The sequence below is a fragment of the Hoplias malabaricus genome, chromosome 3 (genome assembly GCF_029633855.1).
Source record: "Hoplias malabaricus isolate fHopMal1 chromosome 3, fHopMal1.hap1, whole genome shotgun sequence".
NCBI classification, from domain to species: domain Eukaryota; kingdom Metazoa; phylum Chordata; class Actinopteri; order Characiformes; family Erythrinidae; genus Hoplias; species Hoplias malabaricus.
The window spans coordinates 21,594,822-21,611,820 of NC_089802.1; the positions used below are offsets into that span (position 1 = coordinate 21,594,822).

At 39.0% G+C, this 16,999-nt stretch overlaps 1 protein-coding gene across 3 annotated transcripts in view; it reads left to right on the forward strand.

Annotated features, from left to right (window-relative positions):
* Positions 1 to 16,999, forward strand: part of trrap (transformation/transcription domain-associated protein) — a 109,620-nt gene that overhangs the window by 59,430 nt on the left and 33,191 nt on the right. For all 3 annotated transcript variants that reach the window (XM_066663185.1, XM_066663186.1, XM_066663187.1), the window contains exons 51-59: positions 231 to 377; positions 2,726 to 2,845; positions 5,171 to 5,458; positions 5,709 to 5,846; positions 6,599 to 6,711; positions 7,055 to 7,190; positions 9,119 to 9,310; positions 14,765 to 14,960; positions 15,577 to 15,842. In XM_066663185.1, the coding sequence (XP_066519282.1) occupies positions 231 to 377; positions 2,726 to 2,845; positions 5,171 to 5,458; positions 5,709 to 5,846; positions 6,599 to 6,711; positions 7,055 to 7,190; positions 9,119 to 9,310; positions 14,765 to 14,960; positions 15,577 to 15,842 (1,596 nt within the window). The remainder of the gene's footprint in view (positions 1 to 230; positions 378 to 2,725; positions 2,846 to 5,170; positions 5,459 to 5,708; positions 5,847 to 6,598; positions 6,712 to 7,054; positions 7,191 to 9,118; positions 9,311 to 14,764; positions 14,961 to 15,576; positions 15,843 to 16,999) is intronic.

The following is a 16,999-nucleotide window of genomic DNA, read 5'->3' on the forward strand; positions in this document are numbered from 1 at the left end:
CTTTATCAAAATTAATATTTTTAAACTAACTTTAAAATTGAGTGCAATGAACTGATGACAGTGCCCAGATGCTGTAAATAATATACTGAAAATATAAAAAAAATATGTGTATAAAAATCATATAATTTGTTATTGAAACATTTTATATTGCAATATATATATTGATATTGAATTATTGTCCAGCCCTATTTGGTATGTATTAAAACTGAACCTTGCCTTGCTGTGTATAGGACGTAGAGATAGACATTGAGCTAGCCCCAGGAGACCAGACCACTCTGCCCAAAACCAAGGAGCAGGCAGAGCGAGATGCTGGCAACCAGCTGCACATGCTCACCAACCGCCATGACAAGTTCCTGGACTCCCTCAGAGAGGTCAAGGTGAGCGGCCACCTAAACATATGCTATCTGAGAATGTGGGACTCAAGCTGGTCCATGCAGAAAACCAATGGCACAGTTCTCCATTTGTGAAAAATAAGTAGCTGTTATTTATATTTTATAACATTCTTCTCTTTTGCTATTTTATTTTAAAACACAATTTAAAAATGCCTATTCCCTTTGAACAGTACCTTACCAATGTCCCAATATATGAAGTTTAAAAAACAAACAAAAAAAAAAGTCATATTACCCAAACTCTCATTAAAATACCTATAAATGTCCAATGAAGTAAACTACATTTTTGTCTATTTTTAGTTCACTAAATCATTTCAGCAGTGTGAAAATGTCATGATGAATGGACAACAAGAAATGCTTCAAAATTGCTTGGAATAAAATCTCTCTACATTGAGTTTCACTGAAATAAAAAAGGTGCTTTCTTTTCCTTCTGTAAAATTAATATTGTGCAGATTTTCCCCTTCCCCCCAAGCAATGGCATTAGTTAAGCAACATTTACTTAATGTAAAAGTAAGCCATTTTGTACGCTTCCAGCTAAACCTTGTCGTATAGATTTAAAGGTGTTTGGATGTAATGAGTGCCATTTGTTCAGGCTGGAGTGCTTTCTGACTCCTATGCTCTCCGCACCCCGCGTAAGTGTCTGTGTTAATGAGCGTTTGATCAGAACAGCGGCGGACCCTCTCTCCCTCTCACCCGGAGGTCACGTTGCCATCGATTCCTGTTTAATCCGGACTGTGGCACTGTTTTACATGCCCTTACTTAAACAGGCTTTAGATAAATGATGAAGTGGAGGAGTTCAGAGACCTGACCTGGCAGGAATACCCAGAGGGGCCGGCTGTCATAGATGTGGTACACCTTTAGCTCACACTTATGCTAGCACTCAGAACCCCGTAATAGCCCTTCAGATTTAGATCAGAACATCTGCACTTTTATTACTAACTTTGCAGCAGGCGGTGACTTAAATAGATAGCTGCAGTCTTTGCTTGTATGACTGAAGCAGGTGACTTTTAATCAGAGTTCCTAAAGTCAATGTCCACTTATTTTGATAGTTTTTCACATAATCAGTCTACATTTTTCAAATTATTATTATACATATCACTGGAAGAGGCATATGGATAGTAATAGAGTTTAATAAAACTGTTAGAAATGTGTTTAATTCACTCACCTCTATTATGAGGGACAGTTAGTGGGATGGATGTAATAAATATTTTACATGTCTCTGCAGCCATCCAGACTGCATTCAAATTATTATCATTTTTGTGTTTTGTGGGGTTGTGTTTTCTGAAATACCTTGCAGCCCCACCTTGCTTCCCCTGCATTTTTGCCTCTATAAGAGGCACGTGAGCCCTGTTGCTGTCCACCATTTTTATTATTGTTTTTAAAGTTACACTTATATAGCGCCTTTCTAGAAACCAGACGATGCTTTACAATCAACACAACGTTCAATCCACACACACACAATGGCGAGAAGCGGCAGCCAAATGCGCACAGCGTACTCTCAACCAGGAAAGACCATCCACCGGGAGCACTGCATTGGGCACTAGGGTTTCACCCAGGATAGAGCGCCAATCCATATCTGGGCGCACACACATACAGACATTCATTCACATACTCACTCTTTCATTCACACCAGGACAGTTATGAGAGAAGCCAATTCACCTAACCTCCATGTTTTTGGACTGTGAGAGGAAACTGGAGACCCCGGAGGAAACCCATGCAGACACGGGGAGAACGTGGAAACTCCAACCAGATGGGACTTGAATCTAAGATCCCGGTGCTGAGAGGCCACTGTGTCGCCATTTAGAGATCTCTTTCAAACATAACACACTCTGCCCAGCATTTGGTGTGTATTTAGCTAATTTTCAGAGTATCCAGGCTAACTCGGCCTGTAGAACATGAGATTGTTAATCTGGTTAATCTCAGGTTAGTGGGTTCATGCCCCATGCTCAACAGTAATTGTAAGTACTATATATAATGAGTTGGACAAGATGTTAAAGCTAATCCAAGCTCTACATAAGTGGACTCACTGCAATTTACTTGGGGCAAAGTAAAAAGTTGCCTTTATTTTATATATTCTCTGCAAGTGAGGTATTTTTGTATTTAAGTAGTTGTTTAATGGCGGGGGAAAAATATTTAAGTGTTTTTTTTCTCTCTCTCTCTGCTCGTTCTCTAATCACTTTATGCCTTAGTTCTCAGTAGGGAGTGAATAAAGGCGCTCATGGTTGTGTATTCCCATTACTCAGTTATCCCATTACCCAAACGTAATATTTTCATTCTATGCTTGCTGATGTGAACGAGCATAATGAAGATGAATGTAATCTGTGTGTGTTCCTCAGACGGGAGCTCTGCTGAATGCTCTGGTACAGCTGTGTCACATCTCCACTCCACTGGCTGAGAAGACGTGGGTGCAGCTCTTCCCTCGCCTCTGGAAGATTTTGTCTGATCGCCAGCAGCATGTGAGTCCAATCACCTTCCACTGTGTGTATGAACTCTACAGCTGCAGTCTTGCCCTGAGAGCCTCGTAGTCATTATTCTCAACCTTAGATGCACTGCCTAGGGGGTATCTTGTGTATAGTGTATGATAAGATGGCCTTAAATATTGAATCTTTTTTTAAAGATGGTTTGTCCCAGTAGCAATCAGCTGCATGATCCCATATACACCTATCAACCATAACATTATGACCACCTCCTTGTTTTTACAATCACTGTCCATTCTCTCAGCTCCACGTACCACACAGGAGCAGTTTGTAGTTCTAGAATTGCAAATTGTAGTTCATCTGTTGCTCTGCGTACTTTGTTTGCCCCCTTTTAAGATGTTTGTTGAGGATGCCACAGAGCAGGTATGATTTTCTTACTGGATCATTCTCAGCGCAGCTGTGATTTGATGTGGCAAGGTGTTAGTGTGTGTTGTGCCGATATGAGTGGCTCAAACACAGTAGAAGAACAGCATGAAAGGTACCAAATAAAGTACACAGAGCGACAGGTTTACTACAGTTTGTAATTGTAGAACTGCAAAGTGCTCCTGTGTAGTCAGTGACAGTTATTGGCTTTATAAATGTGTTTCAGGAGTTGTTTGAGCAGTTATTAGCAAAAGATCTGACCTTTGTTTCATGTGGGTCTGTTTTTGTTATAGCACTGCTTCCCAAACGTTTTCTGCAGTGCCCTCATATGCTGTCAAAAGAGAGTCAAAAGTTTTGGGAGCCATAAAGCAGAAACTATATCAGAGGAATAAAATTTCAATGTTGAGAGTTTTAAAAACAAGCTTGTTTCCAGAATATTTCTGTATTTAATCATAATTTATGTTGTATTTGTGTGTAGTTTGTTTTGTGTATTTGTGTCTCAATAACTGCAATAATATAATACAGTGTTATTGACTAACCAACCAGGGAATGGCATGCAATCGTCACAACCGCAATGTATACATGTTTTCAGTTTTTCTGCAAGGTCTTTCTTGTTTTAAACTTTAGTGAGTGTGTAATTAATGTTAAAAAAAATGTTAAGGGTTTAAAAGAAAATTATTGAAATATTTACGATTAATTTTTTTCTAGCTGTTGGCACCTGAAGTTCTGCTGCTGAATGGCTGAGTGTTAGTCTTAATTTTATAAAATGGACACAATGGCAGCTAAACCAATCTAAGCCAGCCGCTAAATCACAACATGGGAAATTCTTTCACCACAACAGCCCTATGTGTTGGTTTCATTGTGCTTCTCAGTTATGCTTCTATCAGTCTTGCTTTCATTTCCAAAGCCTGCTCGATTTTAAGTTCTGTGGTCTCGCTTTTAGTTCGAAAACCTTTCCGTTCTGAACCTGTTTTGACGGGCAGATGGGATCTAGTCAGCCATTGGCTGCTGAAGATGAGCCCTGCAATAAGCCCTACGTCCGTAGAAGCATTCCCCCTGCCTTCGACCCCCCAACTTTGGGGACCACTGTGTTAAAGCAGTATTTGTTTAATCTTATACCTTAAGGCTAAGCAAATGTGTTGTTTTTTTTATTTATTTATTTTATTTGGCACATCCAGTCAAGTAGCAGTAGGTTGTGAAATGTGGAGGTTCTTAATCACATTAAGCATGCTCTTGGCTCTTTGGCTATAGTCAGAAGTCTGACAAGCAAAAATTTTGTAGTCATTCTGCTGCTTAAACTAGCCTCAACCGAAAGATTTGATTTTGACCAGAGGACCTGCTGCATAATAATGCATATCACATAACTACCTGTCCTGAGCTCAGTGTCCTTAATGGTGTCAGAGGTCACATGTGTCTGCCCTCACACAGCTCCAATCAGCAGGCTCCAGGGAGGCAGGCGTTTTGACTCTTTGACCTTTTCCATAGTGCTTTCACATGCTGGCCATGGTAATGAGGACGAAATTCATGTGTTTATGCAAATGTCAAGGAGTTTAATGGGCCAGATGTCTTAAGCATTACAATTCTAACTAGAAAGCTTTGATTTGCGATGATGAAAGCTATGAATTTTAAAACTGCCTTTCCAAAATAGAAATGGAGAGTTGTTAATTGCCTTGTTTTGGTTTAGGAGGGATAAGAGGAAATCCGGGGCAGGTTACAAGATCTGAGTTTGATGACTTAAATTTTATTTTTTTTTTTTTTACACAAGCCATTTACATTCTACTTATTATTTTTCATCTACTGAATATTCATATGAGCATATTCACAGGTAGTGTTATGCTTATTAAGATTTTTTAATGTCTTATCCTTACCTGATTAACCACATTCTTTTTGCCGTAGTCTGTGAAGAGCGAAACTGACTGCGTGACCCTGTCCTTGTTGCAGGCTCTGTCCGGGGAGATGGGACCATTCCTGTGTAGCGGCAGCCACCAGGCTCAGAGAGACTGCCAGCCCAGTGCGCTCAACTGCTTTGTGGAGGCCATGTCGCAATGTGTACCGCCCATTCCCATCAGGCCCTGTGTGCTCAAGTACCTGGGCAAGACCCACAACCTGTGGCTGCGCTCCACACTGATGCTGGAGCAACAAGCGTTCGAGAAAGGCCTTAGTCTGCACATCAAACCCAAGCAGAGCACAGAGTTCTATGAGCAGGAGAGCATCACACCTCCACAACAGGTAATGCTCAGGACCAGTTCTGGTTTTGTTACACTAGGTCATGTACCATATTATCCTCGTTTAATTTGAAGCTTGATCACCACCTCAGTTATAAAACCTTGGTGCTTTGGAACTGTGCTGAATTTTAGTAAAGGGTTTTGTAGTATGCCGTAGTATTCCTGTCAGCCATGTTGCTGCATGTAGATGCAGGTATAAATATTCATCCACTCCTATGTGTCTGAATGTGGCCTTGTCTTGCTACATCCCTCAGGAAATTTTAGACTCTCTGGCGGAGCTGTACTCACTGCTGCAGGAGGAGGACATGTGGGCTGGTTTATGGCAAAAGCGCTGCAAGTTCCCTGAGACAAGTACAGCTATCGCCTATGAGCAGCATGGCTTTTTTGAGCAGGTGAGTGAGCAGCTACGTTGAGAGGCGCACACTAAAAATACAATCTTGGTCTAAGAAAACAGACATGATCTCGTAACAACATCTGGCGGCAAGTCGGGGTGTAAGTGGGCATGTAGACTTATTTGGGTGAAAATAAGGACTGAACCAAGACATTTACATGAGGTAATACTTGTTGCAATTAACAGCTTAAAAATCTACATAAAATATGGCTTGTGTAACGTTTGTGCCTAAAATGTGCAATAAAACTTACTGAAATATGCCTTTTTTAAGATCATTCATTGTATATATTTACCAGTTAGCAATTAGTAAATCATCAATTCAAGGATTTTTTCCTTGCCTCTGTCGCCTTTTGGATTGCTCGGATGGGGCTTTCAGATCTACATTGTGTTCTGATACCAATTCTGTTAAGCTGATTACTGACAATTTTTGTAAAAGGCGCTGTATAAATAAATATTGATTGATTGATTGATTGAACAAAATGTATGATTTCCCCAGAGGGGTTCACACACTATGGGATAAGACTGAATGTTGTACACACTGTCAAAGCATTTCATTTTAAGCATATACACAATGATCTATGTAATTTATGTATTAATTTATATGTTTATTTAAACCACAGGTGCCAAATGCTTGTATAAATGGATAAGTGCTTGGAAAAAAAATAACTAGAGAGCCAGATATTAGAATAACATCCATGTCATAATTATATTTAGGTAATTTTCTGTTTATTACTAATGTTTTACTGTTATTAGGCACAAGAGAGTTATGAAAAGGCCATGGAGAAAGCTCGCAAGGAGCATGAGAGGACCAACACCTCTCCTGCTATTTTCCCCGAGTATCAGCTGTGGGAGGATCATTGGATCCGGTAGGTTCTGTCTCTGTTTTATAGGCCTTTTTTTATTTATTTATTTTTCCTCCTTCCCCTCCCCCCTCTGTCTGCTCTCAATGCTCACATCAGCAGCTCTTGTGCCGTCCTTCAGGTGACATCCTGCCTCAGCCGGCCTCTCTCACTGCTCTCTCCTGCAGAGCTGAGCACTCCCTCAAAACTTGGCCCAAGATAACAGGCTGCTCTCTTAAAGCGGCACTGTAACCAATCCAAAATTAAATTCCTGGAATTTTTGCTTGTGAAGTTCTTTGCCTTAGGCCATGCACTTGGCAGCATGTAGAGAACTTTAACTGTCTGGTTGTCTTGTTTTTTTAACTTCCAGCTGCTCTAAAGAACTTAACCAGTGGGAGCCGCTGACAGAGTATGGCCAGTCCAAAGGTCACAGCAATCCGTACCTGGTTCTGGAGTGTGCCTGGAGAGTGTCCAACTGGGCTGCCATGAAAGAAGCGCTGGTGCAGGTAATCCCGAAGCCACACGTGACCATATACTTAGGCCTTTGGTTTGTTATAATTTAGCATGCTGCTTATACTTAAAGGATTGCCTTGAGATTTAGCTTTAATTTTTAAACACCTTAATAATTGATATTGTCCCTTTAGAGTTCAGCTGAGTAAGGACCTGTTTCAACTACTCAATTAATTAATTACTTTAAAAACTATTGGGAAAAACCTGGTGCTCTTGATTATTCAGAAAAAAACAACTTCTTGATTTATTTTAATATCATTATCATATACATCAAGGGTGCCCAATGTGTCGATCATGATCAACCAGTCAGTTATACCTTGCATTGTGGTCGATCGTGGCTCATGTAAGTGATATGAATCAGCCTTTTCCACATAAGTAATTAAAGGGAATGTCTGTGATTGTGGGGAAATCCTGTTCTCTGGTTGGTTTACAATTAGAAGTGCCACGTCTTTTAAGGTGTAACGATACATTTGAGGGAAACAAACGACTCTTGTTTGTATGTGGCTGAAGTTTAACATGTCTGTAAGTTTTTAGTCACCGTTTGAATTACCGCCCAAACTTGTTTGTAACTTGAAGTGTTTAGTTTGGTATCGTTGTCCGTCTGTGTTTACTTTCAAGCAGGTAATGCTCTGCCAAATTTGGAGTCAGCTCCATCTACAGCAATAATAAATCAATATTAACCCTTCTATGGAACAGGAACAGAGCAATATCCTCATGTCACTTAATGCTTTTTGAATTTTGAAGGTCTCTTTGTAGTATATACAATTTTTTTTTTTTTTTTTTTTTTTTGGTCACGAGCAGAGAGTGAAAGCCTAGCATACCTTATTTAAAAAAAATAAATAAACCTTCTTAAACACATTAGACCTGTTTGAGACATGAAACTGACTGGAGAGCTAGCAAATGGTGAGGAAACCTGCTCAGAATTTTATAAGAAGTGTTTTTGGATTAAAACCATGAACCTCACCTTTAAGTCTTCATTGATGATAACTGAAGCCGGCTTGAGAAGTTGAAACCAAATTATTAAAACAAACGAAGAAATGCTTGATGCTGGTTTGTTTTGTTTCATGAGACTTCCCTAAAAATTATAATCTCTTGTTTTACATAGATTGGTAGATCACTTGCTGACTAATATTATCGATAGTGACAGCCCTTACTAGGAGGACAATGTTGTTAGGCGGAGAGAAGTAACAGGAAATCTTTTTAGGCTGTTGTTTACGATGCTCCAGAAACATACCCTGCCTGTTGGCGGTTAATTTATGGACCTCACTTTTAAAACAAAGTCGGGGGGGAAAAAGGACGTGATAGCGCTTGACACATTATAAATACTCTTGGCTCCTGTTCAAGGAGACTTGGAACGAATCCATTGAGGGTTCTGTCCTAAGGTGACACCTAATTAAATTGTCCGGCATCACCACCCCTTTCTTTCCCCTTCTCCTCCCTCCTTTCGCTTTGCATCTAATATTTACGGATACGCACTTGAATAATTGCTCAAACATCTGCTGGGAAGTGATTTGTTTTCACCGTGCCAGGGCACAGAGCGCCGCAGTAGCGCTTGCTCTCAGGAAGTTTGAATGTCCCCACTTTCAATTAAAGCTGTGGCCGATAAGGCCAGCTCTGTCGCAGGGAGATTCATCAAAACGTTTGCAGTGATAAGTGTGCTGTGACCGACGGCTGTAATTTGCCAACACCTCGGCACGTCACGTAAGAGAATGCTGGCAGCTTTTGTCCTACTCTTTTTAATTCATTTAATTCATATTTGTGATTAAGAAAATTTTTCTATAGTGCAGTGTTATAACAGGTTTGGAATAATGTTCCTAGGACTATTTATATTAGCTTTTGTTATTACTATGAACTTCATTAAGGATGCGCTTCAGTTTCAATTTCACAAAAAAATCCTTTAAACATTTGTCATTGTGTTTGTCAGGTGGAACTCAGCTGTCCCAAGGAAATGGCGTGGAAGGTTAACATGCACCGCGGCTACTTGGCCATCTGTCACCCAGAAGAGCAGCAGCTGAACTTCATTGAGAGGCTGGTTGAGATGGCCAGCAGCCTGGCCATCAGAGAGTGGAGAAGGCTACCTTATATTGTCTCTCATGTCCACACACCACTCCTGCAGGTGAGGAGAAACAACCAGGCATGCACATGAAGGCAGGATTGTATAGCTTCTATGTATACAGTACCCCATTTCCAAAAAGGTTGAGACAATTAGTAAAATGCTTTAACAAATTTTATTGTATTTAAAGGAACACTAGGTAGTATTTTTACATTAAAGTTACAGCTTCAAAATCATTGTGATGCTTCACCAACCTGTAACAGGGAGAATTGAGTCACTGTCATTGGTACTCCAGGCTCAGCACTGCAGACACTGCATTGTGTAAATGTTTAGGGAAAGGTAGGAAACCATCCCCGCCCTCTTGAATTCAAGACTGTGAAAGTGAATTATTACCATCTGCAACTCTAGGGAGAGTCTAGGATCAAAAAAGCAAATCTTACCTAGTGTTTCTTTAAACGAGTTTAGGATTTGATACCTGCAGACAGACAGCAGCATGTTTAACACTGTGTTGTATTGACCTTTCAAGTATGCTTTTGAATCATTTGGGAAAGAAGATTCTAATTGTTGCAGTTTTCAAGTAGCATATTTACACATTATATATTTGATACAAGACCTCAGCTGCTCTGTTGTCTGGTTCCTCACTTAATGATGCACCATAGGATGTAGACTGCAGGCAGGTCACTCAAGAACACATGCCAAGTTCTTGGAGCACACATTGAATGAGGCCAAGCATTTTCTTGCTGCCATAAACATTGGAGTTCCAGGAAAATGTCACATTCACGGCAGCCTGCGCCTCTCTAAAATCTTAATATGTGCCTCTACATTACCTACAATACATATGAAGAGTACATGTACATATACATATGCACATACATATGCCAGTCATCCGTGATATGGGCACTCATGCTCCCCATATGGTTCCTTTTGTCTTTAGCCAGGAGAAAAACTACTCAAACTCCATGTCATTGGACCATTGCTTCCCAGATAACTCTTTAGAAATATAGACGCTGTATTTCTGCATAAAGTTGATGGATGGCTTTCTCCTTGCACAATGAGAGTTTTCCCGTTTCATTTCTTGATGTAGTGGCAGCAGTTTCTGAAGTACTTCTGAGCTTCTGTGGCTGTATTTATCATAGTAATATGAAGTTTTCTCATGCTATCAAGGCTCAAAGGTCACACTCATTCAATAGTGTAGTCCAGCCTTGCCCTACATGCTCTGAGATTTCCTAAACCTTTTCAAAATATTATATATGGTATATTATATATGGGGGCCCAAAAATGCTAAACCAGATTCCATCTGTGTTTGTAAAGACAGCCTTTTGTTTGAAGCTCCTTTAAAGCACATTTTTATTCTCACCTGCTTGTGTTGGAATGTTTTAAAATGGCGTAAATGGCGTTACATTGGAATGTGTGTCAGGTGTCATATTCATATTAAAAACAAAAGATTGGAAAAAATTAAAGAACTTATTGCATAAATATTTTAGATGCACACAGGTCACAAAGGGACACTGTATTGTTTGATGAGAAAAGAAATGATGGAAATGATATTTTACATCCTTCACACTTCCCAAATGTTAGTCCAGTTGGGGTTCCGTAGAAGATAATGGACTTAAGTGTTATGCAGAGCTCTTCATCACCATTATTTAAGCACTTTTTTGATAATTTATCCTTGCAGTACAATTCCAGATAATGGAGGAATTAACGCCAAGGCACAATAAAGCTATTCCGGTTGCTTGTGGTGACCCAGTTCCATAAAAACATACTTTGTCTGTTTCACCTTTTAATTTGTGACCTATTTGAATATTGCTGCTGTCATAAGAAATCCTGAAAATCCCCAGAGAGAGAGAGAGACATGCCAGGAAGGCAAAAAAACTGCTTATTATTATGTCTATTGATTTTCCTGTTACACAAATGAACATAACCTTCCAGAATGGTACTGCTTCATGGTGGTCAGTTCAGAATAATGATATCTGGACTGAGGACAACGCCTCTGTTCTCTGTGCCTATTCCCTCCTTATAGTGATGAAAGCTCTAAAGGGAATCTTTTGTCATCCTGTTAAATGCGTGAACAATCATGCTATTATGGGAGGTGGTAAAACTCACTTTACACTTGTCTCTTACATAATTGCCTTTATCCTTACTATTTTTGCACTTTAATTCAGCCAGCGTCTATTCTTGTGTGCTGAACTGCCTGCCTCCTCCTGTTGCTGTGGCCTCTTAACCCATTCTGAATATGTGTGGACTTGGCCATTGTGGCTGTGAATAGGTGGCTGGTATTAATATTCAATACGAGCGCTCTACGTACAGCTTCCTGAGTGGCAGATGCATAATCAGACAATGCACACAATAGTGGAGGTGATGTGTGGCTGCAGATTACTGCTTCCATGTTCACTACTCTCCAGAGCTGCAGAAGACCAGACGTTTTCGGCCCATTATTGTTCATTTGTGAAGTAATGGACTGTAATGTCCAAGAGGCTTAATTAAGTGGAAGAATATCGGCTAAGATTTTTACTTTTTAACACTGATTCTGGTGTGAGTGAGAATACGTAAATGGTCTGTAATTTATCTAAATGTTCACACAGACAATTTTGGTGATATTTGTGGTGAAAAAAGCATCAGTGTTTTTAGTAAATAATTTTATTTATTTATTTTAATTAAGGATTCACATGAACATCAGGATCATACAAGAATGAGCTGATATTGTTTACATAATATATTGAAATATATACACGTTCAGGTGACCCAGGAATCTTTTTTTTTTTTTCCCTTTTTGTTACCCTTGTAACTTATGAATGTTGTGCAGTATCGCAATGCTCATCTACGTAGACGTCTCCATCCAAACTTATATACTTAAAAACAAATCATCAGAATTCCCATGCGCAAGAAAATGAATGTTACATTAGAAAGCCGCAAGATGTTTCTTTATATAGTTATTTAAGTGCATTTAAATTGCCAATAATTCAAACACTATTTTATTTCTGCAGCTGTCTGACTGTTCAAGTGATTATGTAAACCACCTGCAGTGACTTCAGGTTATGATCTGTCGTAAAGTTTCTTTAGTTATTTCTACAAACGTGTTTGGACATAAGATAAAAAAAATGTGCAAAAGACTAATCTAAAATATTAATTGTAGTTTAATGTGGATAATTGTGCTAGGTGGCTCCTCCCGGATTAACACAAGGCAACAGCCGCCTCTAAATTCATGTAGTTGGATGAAAGTAAAATGATGCGAACCTGTTCTAATAATAAAATAATAATAATATTAATAATAATTTATTCATGATTCCTGAATCCGACAATTTAAGTAATGTTAAGTTAACATTTATGAAGTTTGACTATTGACAACTTGCTGGAGCTTGTAATTTTTGGCTTTGTATGATGTAGTAATCAATCTACGGTATATCAGTATAAGGCTTTTGCATTGGCTAGGTGCTAATGGATATTGATTGTTTTTGTTGGGTCTTAGCCAATGAAATTTCTGGTTGATTCAGGTTTTTTTTTTCCCCTCTTCACATTACATTTGTAATGTGTTAAGTGAATAATTGCTTTGCACATTCAGTCGGTCGGTGCCAGCAGAAAAGGTTCAATGTGTAAGCAGAGTTGTTTACGGTGTGAATGTCCAGATAACTGGCCTGCTTTCTCCTCGTCTTTAAGTGCTGTAGAGGTACCATGAAGAAAAAAAAAAACCCTTTCTACCAAGTCCAATATGAGCGATTAAAAGTGACAGGACAGGCTGCAGGGATGGTTTCAGAGAGCACGAAAGAGAGAGAAGGAGAAAGTGAGAGTACAGCCGTAAGTTTAAAATGGCAGTAATTACTTTTCCTCTCATCAGATAGCGTTTGATTAAACACCTGCAAGAAAATTACATTTACATGATGAATGGGCAGTCGAATGAAGGGTATAACGTGGCATCAGCTGATATTAACTGATAATTGTGAAAAATATTGTATTTCCTAATTTATTTTGTTTCCGGACCTGTGATGTGGTCCGCAGTCTTGATTTGACATTTTGTAGCATTAGAAGCAGGTATCGCCTTTTGAATGTTATCAGGCTCTGCTGCTCTCTTCCTGTGCGTATTGTGTGAATGGAGGTAAATGCGATTCTTTATCATGGCCAAAGCAAACAGCTCGGCTTTTTCACAGTAAGCAGTCATGTTGTAAATCACTAAATGGTTCTGTAGTAGATATGCATGGCTTTTTTGATTGCAGAAAGACCTGCAGAAGTACATGTGTTGTACATTCAGACAAAACATTTTGCAAGCAGATTTCATATTTCTGTCTGTTTTACCCAAGTGGATGATTATACACAAAGGGAATAGTTCATTTTTAGACTTTTCGCCCTTTCTTCTCTTTCCTTCTGTCCCTCGGGGTAAATGGGTTAGAAGATACTTTGATCCATCCATTTTACCCAGCCACCTCAGACTTCATTTCGCTGTATATTTTTTTTGTTCTCTTCCAATAAGTATCATAAGCCTGTAATACAGCTGCAGTAATGGGTTGGAGATTCTTCTGTGTGCAAGAGTGTGAGATGTGCCTGGAAGGTGTTTGGATAGGCAGAACAAAATGATTTGCAGAATGTAACACCTTTAATGAACTACTTCAGTGCTAAGACCTTTCTGATTTGATTCTGAGATGGTGATTTCAATGCTGATGCCAAACTAAGGCAGCTGATCACACAGGATGAAAAGTTTGAAATTCTCCACACTGTCATACAGCAGTCACGTTAGCCTTGTTTTATTATGTTGATGGTATTCAGTGTGGATAATTAGATTTGTTTATACTGTATATGTAGTAACGTTGGGTGTTCATGGTATAAGCAACCTTTACTGATCTTAGTGGAATCTGTTATGGCTGCAGATTCTCACTGGATGTTGATGGATGTGATAATATTGAAAGTAATTTTTGTAGTACTTTTAGAATATAATTATACAGCTAGTGTTGTAGTTTTTTGTTTTCTGAAGGCAAAATGAAGAAAATTACAACACATCATGGGGGAAAACGTCAAATATGGCTGCTCTAGATGTATTAAAAGATTGATTTAGTTGGCCACAAATGTTTTCTCCATGAATGGCTAGGAATTAATTAATAGTTAGTCGTAATCTTTTGATTATAATGTGTATTACATTTGTGTCATTTTAGTTACTAAATTAGTGTTTTAGTCAACAAAAACTAAAAACATGACTAGTTTTTTCCCCATTAAATAAAACAATAGCCTAATTTTATTCATGATTTTTAAAAGGGTTTACTACTTAAATATTATCTATTTCATAATTTCATAAACAATAGCTTACAACATACAAACAAACATGTTAACGTCCAGAATTTATTTAACATTAAAAAATGTTTTAAAAAGTGGAATAAGTTTCATCATGGTTCTTCTCTTTATGTAATAAATATAAGCCATCAACGAATATTTTCCGTCATAGTTTTTTAACGAAATGAACTCTAACGACAGAAATGGTTTTGTGTCCCCTTTGGTGCACTTCTCACCTTTTATCCTCTCTTCTCTCTTGTACAGGCTGCCCAGCAGATCATCGAGTTGCAGGAGGCAGCTCAGATCAACGCTGGCCTGCAGCCAGCCAACCTGGGCCGAAACACCAGCCTTCACGACATGAAGACTGTGGTGAAGACCTGGAGGAACCGGCTGCCCATAGTCTCTGATGACCTCTCACATTGGAGCAGCATTTTCATGTGGCGCCAGCACCACTATCAGGGTATGCTAGGATATGTGTGTTGCATGTTGTGTGGGATCCAACTGATTGGCTAATGAACAGGCTCTTCCAGAGTTAAAGTGGATGTAACAGAGAAGAAATAACACTAAGACTATCAGAGTAGGTCTATTTCAGTCATGGAACCCTACTTGTCTAAAACACAACTCCAGATGGATTAACATGTATTGCTTATGTTACTTAATGTTGTATTGTTTACTGTGTTTTTCTTCAAGAAAAACAATAATATTGCTGTTACATTGCTCCATGTTGAGATGTGACTCAAAGTGAACTGTGTCATTAGGGTGCATTGTGATTTTGGATGTTTTTAGGATCATGTGAGTCCCCAAACAATCTCTAATTGGTCAGTGATTGTTCAGCAGCTTGTTTGCGCATTGCAGATTGTGTGATGACTGGAATGTGAATGCTAATATCATGACAGTGATATGACTGTTCATATTAATGTAGAAAACAATTTCCCAGATAATATAGACACCCAGATTGCCCCTTACCAAGGAAGTGGTGATCTTGAAGCATACACAACTGTTTTTCTGTAAATTTTATTTTACAGCCAATTTGTTGTAGGTCCTGATTTTGCCCTTTGTTGTGTCCCTCTGTGCAGCCATAGTGTCTGCTTATGAGAGCAACACGCAGCATGATCCCAACACCAACAATGCCATGCTGGGTGTCCATGCGTCTGCTTCTGCCATCATCCAGTATGGGAAAATTGCCCGCAAGCAAGGGCTTGTCAACGTGGCGTTGGACATCCTGAGCCGAATCCACACCATCCCCACAGTGCCCATTGTAGACTGTTTCCAGAAAATACGGCAGCAGGTCAAATGCTACCTGCAGTTGGCGGGAGTTATGGGCAAGAATGAATGCATGCAGGTGAGTGATATGAAATTTTACTAGAACTGTTTTATGTATTATTTATCTATTTTTTTTCTGTACTAGCCTGAGAATTTATCTTTATTTATCTTTGAAAATATAATTTATTATTATTATTTTGCTTATTTATTCTAATAGATGAATCTCATCTGCAAATAGATCAAATGACACACAGGTGCATTTGTAATGCCAAAATGTGTGTGTGTAGTCTGGCTTTCGTATTGTTTCAAAGTTCATCAGATGTTTTGAACTCATTCCAGAGCTTTATTACACCACAGCTACCCTCTTCTATTATCAGCCTAAACGCTAGACCGTTTTCATTTGAAACGGAATTGCAGACAGCCCCTATTCCACTTCTGTTTACACCTCTCCTTTATTGGATCTGTTCTCTTCTCACACTTTTGGCTTTAACAAGGCTCTTAATCCAAATAAGACCTCTCTCTCATTACTCTGAGAAGGACTTGTGTGCTGCTGTCAGTTAGTTGTGATCGGCGTAAGGAATAGCCCAAGCATCCTCTTAAGCCTGATTAATGGGGCTGCCCCGGCTGAGCGCAGGTCATTAAAGTACCATTGGATTTAATAAGAGCTGCTCTCAGTACTGTCGCGTCCACTCTTCTCTCTCTCTCTCTCTCTCCCCCCCTTAGTCTCTTTTAGCCACTGCATCTCTTACCTGATTCACACTGATGACAACAGACACAAGCAGGATTAGACTTCTTGTCTAGTCATTTTGCTCTGCTCTTATAAGGGGATGGGAATTTGCTGAACGTTTGGATGGGTTTTAAGAATTATGTCTACTATTTTAGCACCTTTATGAGAATAAAATATAAGTGAATGTAGTACAGATTTTTTGTTGATTCTAGCTGTAGTTTTGAAACGTACAGTTTTTTAAGAGAATTCTTTTGATCTCACAATAGAAAAGAAAATTTAATAAAGACTTTGAACTTTGCAACCATCTAAAAATTTGGCCCCTTCATCAGAGAGAGTTTTGATCTCTGGGGATACCACAGTGTTCCTCATTGAACTGTCCAGTTGTGAAATGGTGGCAGTTTGAAAGCTGCTTTAGCAGGCATAAGGTACATAAGGGAGAAATTGGGAATAAAAAAAAAATAAATAAAAAACAATATATATATATTTCATGTTCTTATTTAACCATGGAT